General features: G+C 42.4%; 1 protein-coding gene and 1 pseudogene across 1 annotated transcript; both read right to left on the bottom strand.

Annotated features, from left to right (window-relative positions):
* LOC140708634 (signal-regulatory protein gamma-like) overlaps positions 1-24,436 on the bottom strand; it is a 55,397-nt pseudogene that overhangs the window by 24,416 nt on the left and 6,545 nt on the right.
* LOC103220897 (large ribosomal subunit protein eL29-like) lies at positions 10,442-24,118 on the bottom strand. The gene is made up of 4 exons (XM_007971585.3): positions 24,048-24,118; positions 14,932-15,056; positions 13,883-13,999; positions 10,442-10,917 (listed from the first exon to the last, which is right to left on the bottom strand). Exons 1-4 carry the CDS (start codon positions 24,116-24,118, stop codon positions 10,442-10,444), a joined length of 789 nt encoding a protein of 262 aa, XP_007969776.3.

Raw genomic sequence — 24,436 nt, forward strand, 5'->3', positions numbered from 1 at the left:
TGATAGACTATCAATCAAAAAAAGCCCAGGACTGAACGGATTCACAGCCAAATTCTATCAGAGGTACAAAGAGGAGCTGGTACCATTCCTTCTGAAACTATTCCAAATACTAGAAAAAGAGGGACACCTCCCTGACTCATTTTATGAGGCCAGCATCATCCTGATACCAAAGCCTGGCAGAGATGCAACAAAGAAAGAAAATTTCAGGCTAATATCCTTGATGAATATTGATACAAAAATCCTCAGTAAAATACTCGCATACTGAATCCAGCCTCACATAAAAAAGCTTATCCACTACAATCAAGTCAGCTTCATCCCTGGGATGCAAGCCTGGTTCAACATTCACAAATCATAAAAGTAATCTATCACATAAACAGATCCAATGACAAAAACCACATGATTATCTCAATAGATGCAGAAAAGGCCTTTGATAAAATTCAACACCATTTCATGCTAAAAACACTCAATAAACTAGGTATTGATGGAACATATCTCGAAATAATAAGAGCTATTTATGACAAACCCACAGCCAATATCATACTGAATGGACAAAAGCTGAAAGCATTCCCTTTGAAAACCAGCACAAGACAAGGATGTCCTCTCTCACTACTCTTGTTCAACATAGTATTGGAAGTTCTGGCCAGAGCAATCAGGCAAGAGAAAGAAATAAAGGGTATTCAAACAGGAAGAGAGGAAGTCAAATTAGACATGATTGTATATTTAGAAAACCCCATAGTCTCAGCCCAAAACTTCCTTAAGCTGATAAGCAACTTCAGCAAAGTCTCCAGATACAAAATCAAAGTGCACAAATCACAAGCGCTCCTACACACCAATAATAGAGAGTCAAATCATGAGTGAAATCCCATTCACAATTGCTACAAAGAGAATAAAATACCTAGGAATACAACTTACAAGGGATGTAAAGGACCTCTTTAAGGAGAATTACAAACCACTGCTCAAGGAATTAAGAGAGGGCACAAACAAATGGAAAAACATTCCATGCTTATGGATAAAAAGAATCAATGTCATGAAAATGGCCATACTGCCCAAAGTAATTTATAGATTCAATGCTATTCCCAGTAAGCTACCATTGACTTTCTTCACAGAATTAGAAAAAACTAGTTTAAATTTCACATGGAACCAAAAAAGAGCCTGTGTAGCCAAGACAATCCTAAGCAAAAAGGACAAAACTGGAGGCATCACTCTACCTGACTTCAAACCATACCACAAGGCTACAGTAACCAAAAGAGCATTGTACTGGTACCAAAATAGATATATAGACCAATGGAACACAATAGAGGCCTCAGAAATAACACCATGCATCTACAACCATCTGGTCTTTGACAAACCTAACAAAAACAAGCAATAGGAAAAGGATTCCCTATTTAATAAATGATGGTGTGAAAACTGGCTAGCTATATATAGAAAGCTGAAATTGAACCCCTTTCTTACACCTTATACAAAAATTAACTCAGGATGATTAAAGATTTAAACGTAAGACCTAAAACGATAAAAACCCTAGAAGAAAACCTAGGCAATACCATTCAGGACATAGGCATGGGCAAAGACTTCATAACTAAAACACCAAAAGCAATTGCAACAAAAGTCAAAATTGATAAATGGAATCTAATTAAACTAAAGCGCTTATGCACAGCAAAAGGAACTATCATCAGAGTGAACAGGGAACCTACGGAATAGGAGAAAATTTTTGCAATCTACCATCTGACAAAGGGCTAATATCCAGAATCCACAAGGAACTTAAACAAATGTAAAAGAAAAAAACAACCCCATCAAAAAGTGGGTGAAAAATATGAACAGACACTTCTCAGAAGAAGACATTTATGCAGCCAACAAACATATGAAGAAAAGCTCATCATCACTGGTCATTAGAGAAATGCAAATGAAACCACAGTAAGATACCATCTCACACCAGTTAGAATGGCGATCATTAAAAAGTCAAGAAACAACAGATGCTGGAGAGGATATGGAGAAATAGAAAAGCCTTTACACTGCTGTTGGGAATGTAAATTAGTTCAACCATTGTGGAAGATAGTGTGGCAATTCCTCAAGGATCTAGAACCAGAAATACCATTTGACCCAGCAATCCCATTACTGGGTATATACCCAAAGGATTATAAATCGTTCTACTACAAAGACACATGCACATGTATGTTTATTGCAGCACTATTCACAATAGTAAAGACTTGGAACCAACCCAAATGCCCATCAATGATAGACTGGATAAAGATAATGTGGCACATATACACAATGGAATACTATGCAGCCATAAGAAAGAATGAGTTCATGTCCTTTGCAGGGACATGGATGAAGCTGGAAACCATCATTCTCAGGAAACTAACTGTTCAAAAACCAAACATCACATGTTTTCATTCATAAGTGAGAGTTGAACAATGAGAACAAATGGACACAGGGAGGGGAACATCACATACCGGGGCCTGTCGGGGGCTGGGGGGCTAGGGGAGGGATAGTATTAAGAGAAATACCTAATGTAGATGATGGGTTGATGGGTGCAGTAAACCACCATGGCATATGTATACCTATGTAACAAACCTGCATGTTCTGCACATGTATCCCAGAACTTAAAGTATAATTTAAAACGAAAACAAAAACAAAAAACAAAGAAAGTGCAAAGGATAACGTGTTGGAAACAAATTCAAAATTAGGAAGATGATGAAACACCAAGGTAGAAACAATGCTTGCTCCATATCAGAAATGTACAAGAAGGCGGCAAGCACTGATCCAACTACTCTTGATACATTTTTACAAATCAAAAAGCACTTGAACTCTCAATGTTTCTAATGCTTTGAATTACAGTGCAGTAATAAATATTTATTTCATTATATTTTCATTGCCTCCTACATTTGTAACTTTGTTTCTAATATTTTGACAAAAAAATTGTAAAAGTCACAGAATGATCCTTGTTTTTCCAATTGGATATGGAGATTGCTTTCCCAGGTTTCAGGCTGCACAGTCATTTTTAGAATCCTGCATTGCCATGGAAAATGAGAACTGCCTGTATTCAGAATAATACAGATGGTAATAGGTGCTAAGGAAAAATTCATCGTGTTAAGATAAATTAGAACATCAGGGTAGGGAGGGAAATTGATATTTTATACAGAGTGGTTTACATTAGTTGACATTAGGCAGAAAGAGTTGAAGGAGGGGTGAAGGGAGCCATGTAGCTGTGTTGGAGAAGAGGCAGAGGAGTTTATGCCTAGGCTTTTCCAAAGAATCACTGTGGCTGAAAACTGAAAGCCAGTAGAGGGAGTAGGAGTGCTACCAGAAGAGATAACGCTGGCTGGGACAGGGAGGGGTGGTGGAGGTGAGAAATGTGCAAATTAGGCATGTAACTCGGTGTTGTGCTGGGGCAGCCGAGAGAACCAATTGTTAATTTTCAGGAATTTTGCAATCTGGTTGTTCAACTGTTGATAACTTGAAACTGTCTATGTGGGAAGTTATTACGCTGCAGAGATTGGCAAGCACTACAAATCAGCTTTTTGTTTTTCCCTTTCAGAAAGTCCATTGTTAAACATTTACTGTCTCACGTAAGTGGACATAAGCATTTCAAAGGCAGAATTGAATACAGGGCTTTAAAAAAGAGAGAATGAGAAATCAAGAAGGACTCCAGGATGTTGGACTGTGGCGGTGTTTCTACGTGTTTCTACCCTGAGCAGCAGGGCTGGGAAGGCTGCAGGATGCTAGGAGAACGAGTGTCCCATCACAGAGAAAGCAGGGAGAGCTTCTTTCTTTCTTGGTGTGAGACAAAGAGGAAGGAGAATCATTTTTTCTTAAAATTGGGATGGGGGTTTGTTTGTATTCAGGAAGCAATAGTGAACCTGAACAAGGCTGGGAAGTTGGGGTAGGCAGGAATCCAGAAGACAGAATAACTCTTGAGAGGCTAGAGAGAGTCTGTGGTTTATGGTCAGTCCCAAGGCGATGGATGCGAGGAGTCCTAATGTGATTAGATATGGCGTGTTTGTCATATTCCAGGGAGGTGTCATGAGTCACTCTCAGAGCCCCATCCTATGGTCCCTGCTCAGCACCATGAATGAAGACCCTGCTCTGGAGCATCAAGGACTCTGCAAAGGAACAACAGGAGCCTGCCGGCAGGCAGATATCCTGGGAGGACAGGCATTTGGAGCTGAGTCTGGGGAAGCTTCTCGCCAGCTCCTTCTCTCAGGCTGAGCCCTTCAAGGAAGGAAGGAGGCAGTACAGACTGAGGGTCCCTCATGGCAGAGGAGGAGGGAAAGAGCTGTGGGAAACACGTCCACATTTAGTCATCTGCTCATCATTCAGGAAATGATTCCTGAGAGCCTGCTATGTCCTTAGTGCTGGTCTTCCTCCTGTGTTGCCTATCGTGGGTGGACAGGCAGCCCTGAGATAGAATTTCACCTGCTCAGCCCTTCTCGCAAGTCCTGACACCCTTTCCCTCATCCCTCCCACTCAGGCACTGAGAGCCTGAGAGCACTAAGAGCAGCCCACTTGAGGCATCTCAACATTACTCTACAGTGGGGATTCCTTAGACATCATGGAGTACAGCATCAAATAATCAAGAGATGGCCTGCAAGGGACCACCCAGAGTTGGCCCTCATGCAGCCCCCTCTCCCCACCTCCTCCATGGGCCCCTAGGGTGCTATGGACATCTTTGAACACCATTGCTGTAGCCCACCTCCTGCAGCATCCACGCACTTCCTGGAGTTGGGATTCTCCTAGAGGCTTCCCTGAGACTTCTGAGGGTGCTGAGGAAGCCCCATCACCTTCTCCAAACTCCACTGAGCCTGAGGCTATGTGGTATGTGGGCTGGGTCCTCCTGCTGGCCTGACCTTCTGGAGCAGCCCTTGGCCCACCCTCCCTTCTCTACACTTACAGTCAGGCCTTCTGCTTCCGGTGGACGTAGGCGGCAGAGACACCAACCAGCAGCAGCACCTTGGAGCCCAGGAGGAAACCTAGGAGGAGTGGGGCAGTAGGAGCTGGCACCAGGCCTGGAAATCAGGAGACAGGAGGAGCCATGAGAGGGGCCACCTGGGACACCATCCCAGGGGCCTCAACTGAGGCTACCTGGGCTGGTCAGTTCTCCAAATCAAGAGTTCAGAATGAGAAGGTTGGAGCAATTCTCTACACTTTAACAAGTGCAGTTTGGTGTTGCAGAGACAGGGGCTATCAATCAGGCTTGTGGGATTCAAACCCTGGCTCCCAGACCTGTTCACCACTCAGATCCCCTCTCTGAGCCTCAATATCTTTATCTCTAAAAGGGACAGCAAATGGCTCCTACTTCATAGCACTGGTTAAAAGGAGAAAATGCCAGGATGATGGTACAGTATCTGACACAACTGCTTCTCCTTGGCCCCCTCCCACCTCCCTCCTCTTTCATCCAAGTGGTCATTTAGGCCAATAGCATGGCAAAGAGGAGTGAGACCTCTACTATAAGTTAGCAGATCTGAGTTAAATCTGAGTCACTTGCTAGCTGTCATTGTTCTAGGTATGAGACGCACCACCTGGGAATTTCAATATCTTTGTCTGTAATATTTGCAAATTAGGATAAAGCCACGTTCCTACCTATGTTCAAGGGTTCTGGGGAGCCTTGATTGCTATATCACATAGGAGGGAAATTAGACAACATCCATATAAATTAAAACACATACACCCTCTGACTTAGCAATGCCACTTCCAGTGGGCATCTTCCCCCAGAGAAGGATAACATATGTGCAGGGTCATCCACAGCAGAATTATTTCAAAAGCTCAAAGTTGGGAACCACTTACATATCCATCAACAGAAGACTACAAAATAACACTTGATATTTTCATAGATTGGCATATTCTGCAGCTGGTAAACAATGGAGCAGGTCTCTATGTCCTTATATGGAATCTCAATAAGAAATTATACGGCTTGCATTTGGGAGAGGTTTTCCAATCACCAACAGAGCACAGAGAATGAATGGGAGAGGCATTCTAAACCTTTGAATAACTATGAAAAGGAGAAATACTGGCTTCCTATTCAGTTCTGTTCAAAGAGCTTTCATGTAGCACCTACTATGCACCAGACTCTTCTATGGAGAGAGTGTCTAATGCCAGGATGGAACGAAGCCTGCCTGGAATAGGATCTGGGCTCTTGCCCCAACCCTAGCTGGCCCTGTGACCTTGGGCAAGGCCCCTATCATTTCTTGGCTTCAGTCTCCCATCTGTAAAAGGGCATTGGGCTAAATGGTCTAAGGTCCTTCTTGCACTGACATTCCAGGATCCAGGAGCTAAACTGAGGATCCAGGGCCTCTGAAAGAAAACCCAAAATAAGCATTGTTGTTGCCTTAACTGAGGGACCCCTAAGTCATCCTTTTAGGGGACCTCTTCCCTTAGGTGAGGGACATTCTGAGATGGCCCAGCTCTGCTTGAAGCCTTTAGTGACTGTGTGAAGCAGTCCCTGAGTCACACAAGAGTTTCCTGAACAACCCACAACCATCCTGGATAGACCCATAAAGCTCTTGGCATCTCCTTTCACCAGGGCCATCAGATTAAACAGTGAATCTCTGTCCTTCAGGAATCTTCCCAGTGTGCTGTTTCCGAAGATTAAATAAAGAAAAACCCAATTTACTCCCTCAGTGCTCTGGATGGATTTATCCTCATTAGAAGGGAACAGAATGTAAGCTTGGTGAGAATAGAGCTTGTGCCTTTTTTTTTTTTTTTTTAACAGCTATTTGCTCCACCACGGTGGAGGCTCACACACAGTAGGTTCTCAGTGAATGCTTGTTGTGTAAAGAAGAGTCTCGGCCACGCTGAGGGGGAAAGTGCTCTGTGGACACAGCAGGCAAGGTCTAGTCTTGTGCCTGGGAAAGTTACTCAAATCGTCAGTTCCCTTATCTATGGAAACATGGCTGGGCCAGATTAGAAGAGGCAAAGGCTGTGGTGCCAGGCAGACTAAGGTTTCAGACTTCCCCATCATTTACCAGCCGCCGAGCCTTGAGTGAATAGCATGATATCTCCAGGCCTCAATATACCTGATGTGTAGAAGAGGGTGGGATCAGATCATGAAAGTGAGCACCCACTGCCACCCTTGATTGTTGCTGACAGAGCGGACAGTGCTATTATTGACTTCTTGTCACAACTTAGGGGACAAAGGAGGCCCACACTGTACTCACCACGCACAGAGCATCTGAGTCCCTGGTCCAGACTTAATCTCCACATTGGCAGGAATTGCTCTTAGGAGCTTCACACAGTAGTAGGTGTCAGTGTCTTCGAGGGTGGTGTTACTGATGTGGATGGAATAGTCTGTGCTGTCTCTCTTTCTCTGGTCTGAAATAGTTGTTACCCAGGGAGAGTGGCATCCTTTTGGACTGTAGATTAATTTCCGGCCTGGACCAGCTCCTCTGAACCACTGGACCGGTCCCACAGGGAGCAGGGAGGTCACAGTGCAGTTCAGAGTGGCTGTTTCTCCAGCTGCAACTGACATGAATGCCTCAGGCTAAATCACTTGCAGCTCCTCACCTGCCACTTCAAGAAAGTAACAGAGCCGTCATTTATTCATCCTTACGTGATCTTGAATGTTTCCTCAAGTGTTTATCAACGAACTTCAATGACTGGGTGCATACCAGGAGAAGGCCCTGAGCTCAGCACACTGCATGTGTTATCTCGTTTACCCCTCACAAGTCTGTAACATGAGACTGTATTACATGTGAGGACGCTGAGACACAGAGAGGTTCAGTTTCATGGGGTTACTAACCTGAGTGGAGTGGAGCTCCTGAGCCCTGCTTGGAAGTGTCATGCTTTGCCGAATATTTGTGCTCCCACTTTCTGGCCATACGGAGTATTGCACTTTCTTTTCTTTTTTCTTTATTCTTTTTCTTTTTTTTTTTTTTTTTTGAGGTGGAGTTTCGCTCTTGTTGCCCAGGCTGGAGTGCAATGGTGTGATCTCGGCTCACCACAACCTCTGCCTCCCAGGTTCAGGGGATTCTCCTCCCTCAGCCTCCCGAGTAGCTGGGATTACAGGCACGTGCCACCATGCCCAGCTACTTTTGTATTTTTAGTAGAGATGGGGTTTCTCCATGTTGGTCAGGCTAGTCTCAACTCCTGACCTCAGGTGATCTGCCCGCCTCGGCCTCCCAAAGTGCTGGGATTACAAGCGTGAGCCACCGTGACTGGCTGCACTTTCTGAATCATTGCATTGGGTGGAGCCATGTGACTGCTTTAGGCCACTGAGTTGTGAGCAGAAGTGATGGGTATAATTTGTGGCTGTGCATTTAACTGCAAGAGCCTCTATGGATTAACTTCTCCCTTCCACAGAGACCTACAAGGCTCTGATGAGGTCAGCTCCATCAGCCTGGATGCCTGAATGACCATGAATTCTCCACATACACTGAACATGCAGCTTAACTAACAAACTCAACATTGTTTTAAGCTTCTGAGATTTCTCACCCATAGTGTAATTACATTACCTTAGTTTCCTAATGTTGATGTGACAAATTATCAGAACTTAGCATCTTAAAACAAAAGAAATGTATCATCTTATAGTTCTGGAGGTCAGAAGTCTAAAATCATGTTATGGATAGAATCAAGTAGAAAAATATTCAAATATACAAAGATAGGGATGACACGTTGGTGACCATTGCAGATAGGTAGGATGAAGAAGTCCGGAGATCTACTGTGCAATATGAGGACTAGAGTTAATAGGATTATATTGAATTCAGTATTTTTGCTCAGTCTATCTTAGATGCCCTACACACACACACACACACACACACACACACACACACACACGATAACTATGTGAGAGGATGGATGTGTTCATTTGCTTGACTGTAATAACCATTATCCTATGTCTATGTATATGAAAGTACCATGTTTTACCCCTTAAATAAGAGGTGTCAGCAGAGCTGTGTGTATTCTGGAGGCTCTGTTCCTTGCCTTTTCAAATTCTAGAGGCTGCCACATTCCTTTTCTCATGGTTACATCTTCCCGTCACTCCAACCTCTTGCTTCCATTGTCATATGTCCTACAAAGACCCTTTTCATACACTGGGCCCATCCTGACACTAGACCAAGATGTTAAATCACTATCTTAAACATGCTCAAACAGCTAAAGAAAACAACAGACAAACAACTAAAGAAACATTGGAATGTGATGCATTAATAAAATAAGAACAACAGCAAAGAAAAATTATAAAAATTAAACAAACAGAAACTTAAGAGTTAAACAGTACAATAATTGAAAAATCCACCAGAGGTGTTCTCCAACTGGTGTGAGCAGTTAGAAGAGAGACTCAGAAAACTGGAATATGGAATAATTGAAATTATTGTGACTGGGGAATAGAAAGAAAAAGGAATAAAGAAAAACAAGCAGAACCTGAGGACATTGTGGGACATTATCAAATGGATCAACATAAACACTGTTAGAGTTCTAGAAGAAGAAAAGAGCAAGTGAGAAAGGAACAGATTATTCAAAGACATAATACCCCCAAACCTTCTGAAACTTGATAAAATACATGAATCCTCAAATTTCAGATGCGGAAGAAACTCAAGTTTAACTCAAGGAAAAACTCAGAGACCCACACTAAGACACATTATAATCCAACTGTTGAAAACTAAAGTAAAGAACCCTGAAAGCAGCAACAGAAAATGGATTCCTCACATACAAGAGTTCCTCAATGAGATGATCAGCTGGTTTCTTATCAGAAGCATTGGAAACCAGAAGACAGAGGAGTGATACACTGAAAATATTGCAAGAGGAAAAATCTATCAACCAAGAATCTTATACCTGGGAAAACTATCCTCTAAACATGAGGGAGAAATTAAGATATTCTCAGATGAACAAAAACTAAGAGAGTTCACTACCATTAAACCTTACCTACAAGAAATGCTACAGGGAGTGGTTTCAGGTAGAAATAAAAGGATGCTACATGGCAACTCCAAGTTGTGTAAATAAAAATGTCCAGGCTGGGCACAGTGGCTCATGCCTATAATCCCAGCACTTTGGGAGGCCAGGGCAGGCAGATTACGAGGTCAGGAGATCAATACCATCCTGGCCAACATGGTTAAACCCTGTTTCTACTAAGACTACAAAAGTTAACTGGGTGTAGTGGCATGTGCCTGTAATCCCAGCTACTCGGGAGGCTGAGGCAGGAGAATAGCTTGAACTGGGGAATCGGAGGTTGCAGTGAGCTGAGATCACACCACTGCACTCCAGTCTGGTGACAGATTGAGATTCTGTTTCAAAAAAAATAAATTAATTAATAAATTTAAAAAGTCCTGCTACATGTAAATTTATTTTATTTTTTTATTTTTCCAGGATCATAGACAGAGGCTAACAAATCCTCCTTCAGGTTTATTTGTATAAATAGCACAGAAGGACCCCATCCCCATGAAGATGGCAGCCTGGAGGCGGGGGTGGGGGGTCGCACCAGTCCTTCTGTCCTCACGTTGGCAGACAGAGATATCTACTCTGTAGCCTTTGTAGTGGCCTGGGCACCTTTGGGAGCCTGAGCTGGAATTGAAGCTGGAGCTGTAGCCTGGGCCTTGGTTTGATCCTGGGCTTTGGCCTTTGGCTGGCACAGCCGGAGCCCCTTGGCAGTGTGAGCACGAGCACGCTTCCCAAGCTTGGGATGGGTAATGTAGGCAAGTCGATCAAGCTTGCCACTGACACCTTTTGGGATCTTGGGCTTAATCTCCTTGGGCTTTACGAGGGCCTTGACAGCCTCGGCACGTGCACTCATGGCCTTGGCATTGTTGGCCTGCATCTTCTTTAGGCCCTTCTTGTTGTGCTTCTTGGCAAAGCGCATGTTCCTCAGGAACTTGGGGTCCACCCCCTTAAGAGATTCATATCTTTGTGACTGGGGTTTCTTGATACTATTTCTGTGCCATTTTCGGGACTGGTTGTGTGTGGTGTGGTTCTTGGACTTGGCTATGTCTGCACCTTAAGCCGCGGCTCCCGAAGCGCCTAGAACCGGAAGAGAGTAAATTTATTTTAATTCATATTTTTCTGATACTTCAACATCCCACAATCATGCTGTGAGTACTCTGCCCAGGTGACCATGTGCACCAGTGTGATAAGGCTGGTCCCTGGAACGAGTTCCCTTTCTTGCCCTCCCATATTGTGACCAAGTCCCATAAAAAGACACCAGTAAATCCCATCATGCTCTTTGCTTGTACCCTGTACCCTGACTTCCAGTAAAGGCTCTTGCTGAGGAATTCTTTCTCTCTTGCTTCCCCATCTGCTTGATTGAGCCTGCTTCCTTGGAGCTCTTCTCATATGTCTTTCTACCTGGCATGCCCTACTTCCCTGTCTAGGACCAGTGAGTAAAATAAATCATACTCCATACACCTTTCCAAGTGAAATCTTCATGGCCATCTTAGAGTGATTCGTAAAGACCCAAAAGCCTGACTTTACCATTTTCAATACTAATGGCAATGAAAATGGGATCATTCTAAACTGGGGTGGAAAGTTCCTAGGAGATGCTCTTTAACTGTTCATGGCTTACTAATTTGCTACTCTGATTGGTTCCACAACTTGAGAAGGCTTTTTACACTGATGGCTTTCTTGTGCTGTGCTATGTGCAGCTTTGTGTTACCTTTTGGAGTTCTGCCAAGACTCTCTATCCTGAAGTGAGGATCCTGCTTAAATATCAATAATGACATCTACATTTCTTCAAGAGCATGGGATGACATAACACTGATAACAGCCCCTTCAAAGGAGATTCATGTGATATGCATATTAACATCACATTATTCAGCATCTCTAAGTTGTTTTGAGGTGCCAGTGACAACATATTCTTCTTTTACAAAGTTTATTTACAAATTAAAATCAATAGGCACCCCTGTTAGTGCCTATAAGCAAAGAAACAAAAATACCTCTTCTCTGTGGAGACTTCAGCAATTTCTTTCTTGCTTTTTGGAGTTTCTAGACCATTCATGATGGCCATACATCCAGGGCCTTTCATGTGAAAACAATGCCCCTCTCACCCTTGTGCTATACTCCATTAAAACAACAAATACCTGGTTACCTACTGGGATCTCCTATCCTGGAGTCCAGATCTAGGAACAATACTCTCCTGTTGCAATCATGAACCATAGATTGCCCCACATGCAAGGCTCTGCTCATCTGAAATGGGGCCCACTGGAAAATAAACTTTCACTGAAATGCAAAATTACGATTTCCATCAGGTGCAGTTGCATACCATTTTGTTGACTGTTGGTCTTATAATTTGTTGATGCAACAATTCTTAACCAAATATTAGCAAACTGAATTTAACAGCACATTAGAAGGATTCTACACCATGACTAAGTAGAATTTATTCCTAGAATACAAAGATGTTTCAATATACAAATGATAATGTAATATACCATATTTACACAATGAAGAGAAAAATACACGATTATCTCATTTGATGTAGAAAAGCATTTTACAAATTTGAACATCTTTTTATGAGAAAAATAATAAAAGGAATATATGGACATTTCTACAACATGATAAAATCATATACTCATATTACACTATTTATCTACTTATCATGTGTATTGGTTATTGTCATTTCTCCAGTAGAATACAAGCTCCAAAAGGTCAACTACTTTTGCTCTTTTATTCACCAATGCACACCATGTTCTATGTCAGGTCCTGGCATATAGTAGCTATCCAATATATATGTGTATAAGGTGTGAATTACTCATTAAGACACTTCCCTGGGATACTAAAACCTATTTTAAGTGGACTGCATCTGTGATATTTGCTAGAAACTGAGTTTCCCATGTAGATGACTTAGTTTAAAAAACATTCATTTGCATACACAAAGAAAGCAGAAGAGCCCAGGAGGAGAAAACCACAAACCCTCATCCCCACACCACATCCCCCCTCACTCCCATGAGCAGTAGCTGCAGAAATGTCATGGCATAGAATCAAGGCCACAGGCATTTGACAAGAGCAACAGTGAAACCTGTGATCTCTAGAGTCAGAGTTCCTGAGTTCAAATCATAGCTCTACCAGTTACCAATGAGCATCCTCACAGCTCTTTGTGCTTCTGTTTTCTTATCTGTGAGTGGTGGGAGGATAAGGTTAAGGGGAATATCTATTTTGGGCATAATGACCATCTGAAGTAACAGCTGTAAGGCATTTCCAACAGTGTCTGGCACATGGTGAGTATTCAAAAATTGTAAATTGTTACTTTTTAGATTTTCTAAGTCATGGAGTCTTCAATCAACGTTACATGATAAGTATATGGATATAGCTATTGATATGACTAGAGATGTAGATAACATAGACAGAGCTCTCTGTTTTATCCCTTTCTTTCTCCCTCATTCCTACCCTTCAAGAAAGAGGGAACTCTAAGACAGTAATGCGCAGAAGTTCTGCTTTGAGATAAAACTCATTTTACCAAGAGAGAAGTTTGCTTAAAGGAATTGCTTATCTTAACACATTGGGAGAGTTTCAGTGGTAATATCAGAGAGTAGAAAAGGGAAGAGAGTGACTGGGCAACAGGGAAAACCGAATATCTCTTCAACGTGCATTTCATGTAGACTAAAAAATGAGTTGAAGAGATGTAAGGAAAGTCTTTCTAAAATCCTGTGTGTTTCAGCATGATCAAGTGAGATTTTTCTCAGGAATACGAGGATGCTTCAAGACACATAAACCTATAAATGCAATACACTACGTCAGCAGAATGAAGGACAAAAACCATAGGACCATATTGACAGCGACAAAAAAAAAAAGCATATGACAAAATTTAACATTTTTTAATTATAAAAATGCTCAAAAAAGTAGATGTAAAATGAATGTTCCTCAATACAATGAAATCCATATATGACAAATCCACAGCTAGCATGATATCCAGTGAAAAAAGTCCAGGCAGGGGGAGATGGCTTTAACCCCAACCAGCGCAGGAACCGACCTGGGGAGGCCTGTGGAATATAAAAGTAGGAGCAAAGGCGGGAAGACCCGTGCATGCACTTCCAGATCCCCGTGTGGACCGATGGAAGCCATTCCCTACTGTTCCACACAGGGGACTCTGCGAAGGACAGCCGAAAAGTTCAAGCAGTTGGTTTCAGGTTGAAGGAAGCCCCCAAGGGGGTTTCACAATAGAACCTCGGTTGGGGATGAACTCCCTTAGCCAGGACCAGGGCAGGGAAGAGTGAAAAGTGGGCTGCAATCCCGAGTGCAGGAGCCAGGCACCCAGCTTTGCAGTGGATGGGGAGGGGCGTGATCTGAAAGCGGCAGCTGTTATCTTCACTGGGGCAATTGGAATTTGAGTGCAGGCTGACTGGTACTTAGCTCACTGCTGCCAGTGTAACACTGTGGGAGTGGATCTGCCTCGCCAAGTGCATGGGAACTGTGTGTGGGCTTACTGCTGCCTGCTCCTCACCATTCCATGTGCAAACCCTTCTGTGCAGCACAGGCAGCAATACTCCCCTCTGGAAGGTGAACCCAGTGACCTGAGACCTGCTCCCATCCCCCAACACCCACGGGGGCTGCTGTGTGCCCTGCCAGCAAAGACTCAGAGTGCAAACCCCCTGACCCAGCTCCCACCTGGCTTTGCTCTGCCACTTGCCCTGGTAGCTTCACACAAAGGACAGAAACTCTTAAGAACTATATGCCTCTCTCCATTGCCTGAGAAACCAGAGTACCCCCACTAGGCAACATAAGGCAAGTGAAAATCCTACTGCAACTACTGCAGCTGGTGCTGTTTTGCAAGCGTCACCTCCTGGCTGGAAGCCAACCAACACAGTCCATGATAGCATCTCCTGGTGGAATCACACTGCACCCAAGGAAAAGACAACTGTATAATCTCAGCTATCACTACTGCCTGCACCACTCTGGCTAACCAGGAGGTCCTGAGTCTGTCCACATGATCAGATCATTCCACTCTAACTGGTATTCAAGAAAGTGAGCACACTAAGGCTATCAATAAACAAGGAATCTCACAGAGTTTACATCACTCACCTGCTACCCCCATTTGAGCTAGTGCTGCTACCCATGGCTGGGAGACTTGAGGACAGGTCACATCACCAGATCCCTTGCAGACACTCTCCAACATGAGCTTGGAGTTTGGCAACTTCACTGGATGGCTAGACCCAGAGGAACAATAACACTCACAGTAGCCTGGCTCCCAGGGATCCCCACTCCAAGGAGAAGGGGGATTGCACCACATCAAGGGAACATCCTGTGAGACAAAAGAATCCAGACAACAGGCCTTGAGGATCAGATATTTCCATTGGTGGGAAGTTTAGCAGAGGCACAATTGCAGTGCTGGACTCAACAGGGTAAGTCTTCAGCTCTAGCCCAACAGTCAGACAGCCTTGGTGCACATGAAGGGCCTTGAATAAGGAAATATATTTTCTCCCTTTTTCACCATCACAGGCTCTGTTGGGGTTTCTCTCATGGGAGCTAAGTGTGGGTGCAACTATAGACACCCTTTCTGGAACACGTCAGGATGATGGCATCCTCACAGGAGAAGCATCCTCCAGGTGCCAGCTTGCACAAGAGACAGAGGCACAATTCCTCTCTACTTGAACATCAACATTCCTACCCATGAAAAGAGGTGCCTGTCTGATCTGAATGCTGGAGTACTGGGACAGGAGTGTGTCTGAGAGGTGAATAAATTTCCTGCTGACCTGGCAGGGGAGCTAAGGTGGCTTCAATCCTTCCCTCTGATAAGATCTCAGTGCAACTCACTGAGAGCTCCTCCAAGAACCTCTGTCAAAGCTGGGACCTCTGCCCACCATTGGGTATTGCATTTATCCACCTGCTGTAGTCACAACTAGTTCCTACCCAAGGACACCTCCCCTACTGGCCCCTACTACAACTAGCATGTGTGAAAGCCATTATACAAAGACTTTATAACCAAGGAACTCTTACAGTCTTCATCCCTGGAAGCACCAAGAACCAAATTAGGCTATAACTAACTATAAGTATTAAAGTCTCATCCTTAAGGGGAAAAAGAAATTAAAACAAATAACAAATACAGTCAAATCAAAGATAAATTCAAGAATAGTTAGAAGAAATAGCCTACTCAAATGAGAAGGAACCAGAATATAAACTCCGGTAATATGACAAAATATGGTTCCATAACAGCCCCAAAGGATCACACTAGCTCTACAACAATGGATGCAAACTGAGATGAAATATTTGAAAATGCTAGATAAGGAATTATTAAGCTACTCAAGGAGATATCAGAGAAAGGTGAAAACCATCATAATTTTTTTTTGAAGTTTAGGATATGAATGAAAAATTTTCTAGACAGATAGATATCATTAAGAAAAACCAATGTGAATTTCTGGAAATGAAAGACACACTTAGGGAATTACAAAATGCAGTAGAAAATTTTAACAAAACACTAAAACAAGTAAAAGAAAGAATTTCAGAGCTTGGAGACAAGGCTTTTGAATTAATTATATTAGGCAAATTTTTTTTTAAAAAAAGGATCAAAAGAAATGAACAAAGTCTCCAAGAAATATAGGATTATGTAAAATGACCAAGCATAAGAATAATTGATGTTCCTGAAGGAGAAAAGAAAATAACAAGTCTGGAAAATATATTTGAGGGAATAATTGAGGAAAATATCCCTGGCCTGGCTAGAGATCTAGATAGCCAAATCCAAGAAGCTCAAAGAACTCCTGGGAAATGCATTGCAAAAACATCTTCACCAAGGCATATAGTTACCAGGCTATCCAAAGTCAACATGAAGGAAAGAATTCTAAGAGCAGTAAAACAAAAGTATCAGGAAACCTACAAAGGAAAACCTATCAAACTAACAGCAGACTTCTCAGCAGACACCTTACAAGCTAGAAGGGATTGGGGACTTCTCTTCAACCCCCTAAACAGAACAATTTTCAGCCAAGAATTTTGTACCCTGCAAAACTAAGTTTAATAAATAAAGAAGAAATGAAGTAATTTTTAGACAAACAAATGTTGAGGGAATTTGTTACTACCATACCAGCACTATAATAAATGCTAAAACGTGTTCTAAACCTTGAAACAAAAATCCAATATGCACCAAAACAGAATCTCTTGGAAGCTTAAAACTCACAGGGCTGGCCGGGCGCGGTGGCTCAAGCCTGTAATCCCAGCACTTTGGGAGGCCGAGACGGGCGGATCACGAGGTCAGGAGATCGAGACCATCCTGGCTAACACGGTGAAACCCCGTCTCTACTAAAAAATACCAAAAAAACTAGCCGGGTGAGATGGCGGGCGCCTGTAGTCCCAGCTACTCGGGAGGCTGAGGCAGGAGAATGGCGTAAACCCGGGAGGCGGAGCTTGCAGTGAGCTGAGATCCGGCCACTGCACTCCAGCCTGGGCGACAGAGCAAGACTCCGTCTCAAAAAAAAAAAAAAAAAAAAAAAAACTCACAGGGCCTACAAAACAATAACACAATGAAAAAAAAAACTATCTAGGTAACATTTAACATGATGAAGAGAACAGTACCTCACTTCTCAATATTAATGTTGAATGTAAATGGCCTAAATGCTCCACTTAAAAGATACAGAATGGCAGAATGGATAAAAAAAAAATCACAATCCAAATATCTTCTGTCTTTAAGAGACTCACCTAACAGAAAGATTTATATAAACTCAAGGTAACATGGTGGAAAAAGATATTCCACACAAATGGAAGCCAAAAGCCAGCAGGAGTAGCTATTCTTATTTCAGACAAAACAGGCTTCAAAGCAACAACAGTATAAAAGGACAAAAATGGTCACTATGTAATTATAAAAGGATCAATCCAACAAGAAGATTACAATCCTAAATTTCTAAGCACCTAACACTGGAGCTCCCAGATCCATAAAACCATTACCAATAGACCTAAGAAATGAGACAGACAGCAACACAATAATAGTAGAAGACTTTAATATACCACTGACGGCACTGGGCAGACCATCAAGACAGAAAGTCAACAGAGAAATAATGGACTTAAATTACACCCAAGAATGAATGGACTTAACATAAATTTACAGAACATTCTACCCCCAAATTGCAGAATATATATTCATCTCATCAGCACAAAATAGACCATATGTTAGGTCACAAAACAAGTCTCAATAAATTTTTAAAACTCAAAATCGTATCAAGTATCCTCTCAGACTACAGTGGAATAAAACTGGAAATTAAGTTGAAAAGAAACACTCCAAACTACACAAATACATAGAAATTAAATAATCCGCTCCTGAATGATAACTCGGTTAAAAATGAAATCAAGATGGAAATCAAAAAATCATTCGAATTGAATGATAATAATGACACAAGTTATCAAAACCTCTGGGAAACAGCAAAAGCAGTGTTAAAAGCAAAGTTTACAGCACTAAATGCCTACAACGCAAAGTCTGACAGAGCACAAATTGACAACCTAATATCATGCCTCAAGGTACTAAAGAAACAAGACCAAACTAAACCCAAAGCTAGAAGAAGGAAAGAAATAGCAAAGCTCAGAGCAGAACTAAATGAAATTCAGACAACAATAACAACAACAAAATACAAAAGATCATTGAAACAAGTAGCTGGTTCTTTGAAAAAATAAACAGAAAGACCATTAACTGGATTAACCAAGAAGAGAGAGGATGCAAATGAGCTCAATTAGAAATGAAACTGGAGACATTACTATCGACACCACAGAAATACAAAAGATCGTTTCAGACTACTATTAACACCTTTATGCACATAAACTAGAAAACCTAGAGGAAATGGACGAATTCCTGGAAAGATACAACCCTCTTATATTAAATCAGGAAGAAATAGAAATTCTGAACAGACCAATAACAAGTAGTGAGATTGAATAGGTAACCAAAAAAATGGCAAACCAAAAAAAGGTCCAGGACCAGATGGACTCACAGCTGAATTCTATCAGACATTCAAAGAAGAATTGGTATCAATTCTACTGAAAGTATTTCAAAAGATAGAGAAAGAGGGACTCCTCCCTAAATCATTCTATGAAGCCAGTATCACCCTATTATCAAAACTAGAAAAGGACATAACAAAAAAAAGAAAACACAGACCAATTTCTCTGATGAACATAGATGCAAAAATCCTTAACAAAATACTAGCTAACAAAATTCAACAGCACAACAAAAAGGTATTTCATCATGATCAAGTGGATTTCAACCCAGGGATGCAGGGATAGTTTAACATACATGAGTCAATAAATGCGATACATCACATAAACAGAATTAAAAGCAAAAACCATATGATCATCTCAACAGATGCAGAAAAAGCATTCGACAAAATCCAGCATTCCTTTATGATAAAAGCTCCCAACAAACTAAGCATAGAAGGGTCTTACCTCAAAATAATAAAAGTCATATATGACAAACCTATGCCAATATCCTACTGAATGGGAAAAATTTGAAAGCATTCCCCCAAGAACAGAACAAGACAGGGTTGCCCACTTTCACTACTTCTATTCAACATAGTTCTAGATATCCTAGCCACAGCAATTAGGCAAGAGAAAGATAAAATGTAAAGGGCATTCCAATGGGAAAAGAGGAAGTCAAACTATTGCTGTTTGCAGATGATATGATTGTATACCTAGAAAATCATAAAGACTTCTCAGAAAGACTCCTAGATTTGATAAACGAATTCAATAAAGTCTCAGGTTACAAAATCAATGTACACAACTCAGGAGCACTGCTGTACACCAACAACCACCAAACTGAGAATCAAATGAAGAACTCAGTCCTAAACAACTGCAAAATAAAATACCTAGGAAAACAAACAACAGCTGCAAAATAAATAAAATACATAGGAATGTACTTAATCAAGAAGGTGAAAAATCTCTACAAGAAGAACTATAAAACACTGCTGAAAGCTATCATAGGTGACACAAACAAATGGAAACACATCCCATGCTCATGGATTGGAAGAATCAATATTAAGAAAATGACCATACTGCCCAAAGCAATCTGCAGATTCATTGCAATTCCCATAAAAGTGCTAGCAACATTTTTCATGGAATTAGAAAAAACAATCCTAAAATTCACATGGAACAACAACAACAAAAAGCGCCCGCATAGCCAAAGCAATATTAAGCAAAAAGAACAAATCTGAAGGCATCACATTACCAGACCTCAAATTATACAAGGCTATAGTTACCAAAATAACATGGGACTAGTATAAAAGTAGGCACATAGACCAATGGAACAGAATAAAGAACCAAGTAATAGAGCCCAATACGTGCAGCCAATTGATCTTCAACAAAACATGCAAACACATAAGCTGGGGAATGAACACCCTATTTAATAAGTGGTGCAGGGAAAACTGGCAAGCTACATGTAGAAGAATGAAACTAGATTCCTATCTCTCACTTCATACAAAAATCAATTCCAGATGAATCAACGAGTTAAATATAAACCTGGAACTATAAAAATTCTGGAAGGCAAGGTTGGAAAATCTCTTCTAGGCGTCAGCCTCATTAAAAAATTCATGATTAAGACCCCAAAAGCAAATTCAACAAAAACAAAAATGAATAAATGGGACCTAATTAAAAAGCTTCTGAAGAGCAAAATAAGTAATCAGCAGAGTAAACAAACAGCACGTAGAGTTGGAGAAAATATTCCCAAGTCGAGTTACAATTGACTGGTAAGGATACCAAGGCCCACGACAGCAGAGTGCCTTGTCCCAGATCACAGAGCTGGGAAATGGCAGAGCTAAGATGTGGCACAAGTGGTGGGGCTCCAACCCATGCTCTCTTAACCACTGTGCTACTGATACTCAGTAATAACCCTAACACCACCACCATCCAGAACTCTGTGCACATCCTCTCCAATCCCCACAGAGTCCATAATGGTGGCCATGATCATCACCATTTTACAAATGGGAAAACTGAGGACTCGAGGGTAGCCAAGACTTTACCAAGATCACACAACCTTGGGAAAACAACCCCATTATTTACTGAAGTCTATTCTCTCCCCAGGCTTGCTGTATCCTCTTAACATCTTGGAATGGATGGTATAATTACACCCTACATATGAAGAAACAGGCTCAGCAAAGGGAACTGGGTTGCTTGAGATCACACAGCCTTGAAATAACACATGATTTGGCCTACAAAATGCTAGGTGATTTACAGAGAGAACCTTAAGTCTTTTCCACTCTCCTAAAGGAGTACAAGATTGTCATGATTTTACAGATGAGAAAACTGAGGCTAAGAGAAACGAAGGCATTGTCTCCTCATCCCCCATGCGTGACTTGGGCATTTCCTGTGTTTTGCCAAGCTTTCCTATTCATCAAAGAGTAAGCACTAGAACTTCAACATCCCCAACACTGACTGCCACCTCCCTTGTCCCTTTGAGATTCTTGACTTCATGCGATTCAAGGGAGAAGCCTCCCTTCTGGCTGCCCAGGGCTGGTTACTGTGTAGTTCTCCCCCTGGGCTCCCTATGGTTACTCTGTAGCCATAAACAGAAGACCTTGGGTTCCTAACAGCCCAAGAAGAGAATGTAAACTCTAGTTCACACGGAACACAAGAACTCTAAGAAATGTCTCATTCCCACATCCTTAGTCTTCAGTGCCATGAGTGGGTGGGCACGTTGTAACTGCCCAAGGGGTTCACCTTGCCCACTGCCTAGACAGAGTCGATTTATTAAGACCAGGGAACTGCTTGAAAGAGTAATTCACTCAATGCTGGCTGTGCAGGAGACCAGAGCTTTAGTATTATCCAAATCAGTCTCTCCGAGCATTTGGGGAGCTGAGTTTTTAAGGATAAGTTGGTGGGTAAGGAGAAACCAGTGAGCCGGGAGTTCTGATTGGTCAGGGATGAAATCATAGGGAGTCAAAACTGTCTTCTTGAGCTGAGTCAGTTCCTGGGTAGGGGGCCATAAGATCAGATGAGCCAGTTTTTTTTTTGTTTTTTTTTTTTTTTATCTGGGTGGTGCTACTGATCCATCAAGTTCAGGGTCTGCCAAATATCTCAAGCACTGATCTTAGGAGCAGTTTAGGGAAGGTCAGAATCTTGTAGCCTCCAGTTGCATGACTCCTAAACCGTAATTTCTCATCTTGTTGCTAATGTTGGTCCTACAAAGGCATTCTGGTCTCCAGGTAAGAAGGTCTGCTTGGGAAAGGGCTGTTACCGCCTTTGTTTAAACTAAGTTTCTCCCAAAGTTAGTTCAGCCTATGTCCAGGAACGAACAAGGACAGCTTGGAGGTTAGAAGCAAGATGGAGTCAGTTGAGTTAGATCTCTTTCACTGTCTCTCATAATTTTGCAAAGGTGGTTTCAATGTGGTCTGCTGAAAAGCAGGAGGCTAGACTCAGCTCCATGGATGCTGCTCAATGAAGGAGAAACAGCACATGTAAGAAGAGTCCTAAATGCTAAGACATATCTTTTAGGACAGGTTCAACATAAGATATAATGCCTGCAGGATCTTTCTGATGGGGGTTGTCAAGCCAGCCCTCCTACCCATACAAGAAGAAGGCTTTTTCTTTTTAATGTTTATTGATATAGAACAGAACAACACAACAGTTTAGAACGAGAAGGTTGAAGCATTTCCCTACACTTCAGCAAGCACAACTGGGTGTTGCAGAGAGAAAGGCTGTGTGTCAGGCTCCTGGGGGTCAAACCTTGGCTCCTCTACCTGCTCACAAGTCAGATCCCCTCTCTAAACTTGTGTCCTCATCTATAAATGAGGCAGCAAATGATCCCTCTCTCATAGCACTGGTTATAAGGAGAAAATGCCAGATGAAGACACAGCATCTGGGACAGCTGCCCCTCTTTGATCCCCTCCTCACTTTTCTCCAATCTCATCCAGGGCATCGTTTAGGTTAATGGCTTGGAAAAGAGGAATGAGCACTCTACTAGGAGTCAGCACATCTGAGTTACTCCTGAGCCTTGATAAGGGTGCTTACGTAGGCACAATATGAACCATCAGGGAACTTCAGTGTCTTTGTAATATCTGCAAAATCAGGGTAAAACCACCTTCCCTACCTATGTTCAAGGGATGCGGGGCGGGGGGTGGTGGTGTACCGATTATTACAACATCAAGAAGAACACATTAGCAATAGCTACACACCCTAAAACACACATACCCTCTGACCTAGCAATGCCACTTCCAGTGGGTGTCTTCCACTTGAGCAGGATGATGCATACACAAGGCCACCCACTGCAGCGTTGTTTTAGTAGCCCAAGGTTGGGAACAACTTACATATCCATTAACAGAAGACTGTAAAATGAAGTTTGATAGCTCCATAAGTTGGAGTACTCTACAGGTATTAAACAGTAGAGCATCTGTCTATGTCCTGATATAGAATCTTTATATAAAATGAAATGGGTCAGGTGCATTGCCTCATACCTGTAATCCCAGCACTTTGGGAGGCCCAGGTGGGTGGATCACCTGAGGTCAGGAGTTCGTGACCAGCCTGGCCAACATGGTGAAACCTTGTCTCTACTAAAAATACAAATAATAGCCAGATGCAGTGGCAGGCACCTGCAGTCCCAGCAACTCAGGAGGTTGAGGCAGGAGAATCACTTGAATCCGGGAGGTAGAGGTTGCAGTGAGCCGAAATGGTGACACTGCACTGCAGCCTCAGTGACAGAAGGAGATCCATCTCAAAATAAAAATAAAATAAAATAAAATGTTTACTGTTTTCCAGTCAGGCTCAGGGTCTCGATGCCAGGGGTATTCTGAACCTTGGGAAGGTGATGAAAAGGGGAAGTGCTGGCTCCCTCTCAGTGGTTCTGTTCAAGGAACATTTCTTTAGCACCTAGGATGCACCAGGCTCTTCTATGGAGATGATGTCTAACACCAGGGCAAGAAGAATCTGCCTGGAATCAGATCAGAACTCTAATTTGGATCCCATCACTAACTGGCCCTGTGACTGTGGGCAAGACCCATGTCACCTCCTGGCCTCAGGCTCTCATCTGTCAACAGGGGGTTAGGCTGACTGGTCTGAAGATCCCTCCTGTGCTAACATCCCAGGATCAGGAGTTAGACTGTGAATCTGTATCTTTGGCAGGAAACTCAAAGTGAGCATCTTTGCTAACTCAACTGGGGAACCTCTAAGTCACTCACATGGGGGGCCTCTTTCCCAGAGTGAGGGATATTCTGAGATGATCCAGCTCTGACTGGAGCCTACAGTACCTGTGTAACTCAATCCCTGAATCACACAAGAGTTTCTCTAACAGACCCACAAACACCAAAGCTCGTGGCATCTATGCCCACCAGGGCCATCAGATTAAACAATGAATCTGTGCCTCTCAGGAATCTTCCCAATGTGATGCTTTTTAAAGATTAAACTAAGAAAAACACAATTCCCCTCCCACCCTTAACAAATTCCTTCTCATTGGAAGGAAAGAGAGGGTAAGGTTTGTGAGAGAGGAGTTTTTCCCTGTTTTGTTCATCGCAGCTTGCACAGCAACCAGGGCAGAGCCTGGCACATAGTAAGTTTTCAGTGAGTACCAGTTACATAAAAAGGAGACTTGGCCACCCAGAGGGGGGAAACGCTCTTTGGAGGCAGAAGGCAAGGTCTG

This window comes from Chlorocebus sabaeus, chromosome 2 (assembly GCF_047675955.1).
Source record: "Chlorocebus sabaeus isolate Y175 chromosome 2, mChlSab1.0.hap1, whole genome shotgun sequence".
In the NCBI taxonomy this organism is placed as follows: Eukaryota; Metazoa; Chordata; class Mammalia; order Primates; family Cercopithecidae; genus Chlorocebus; species Chlorocebus sabaeus.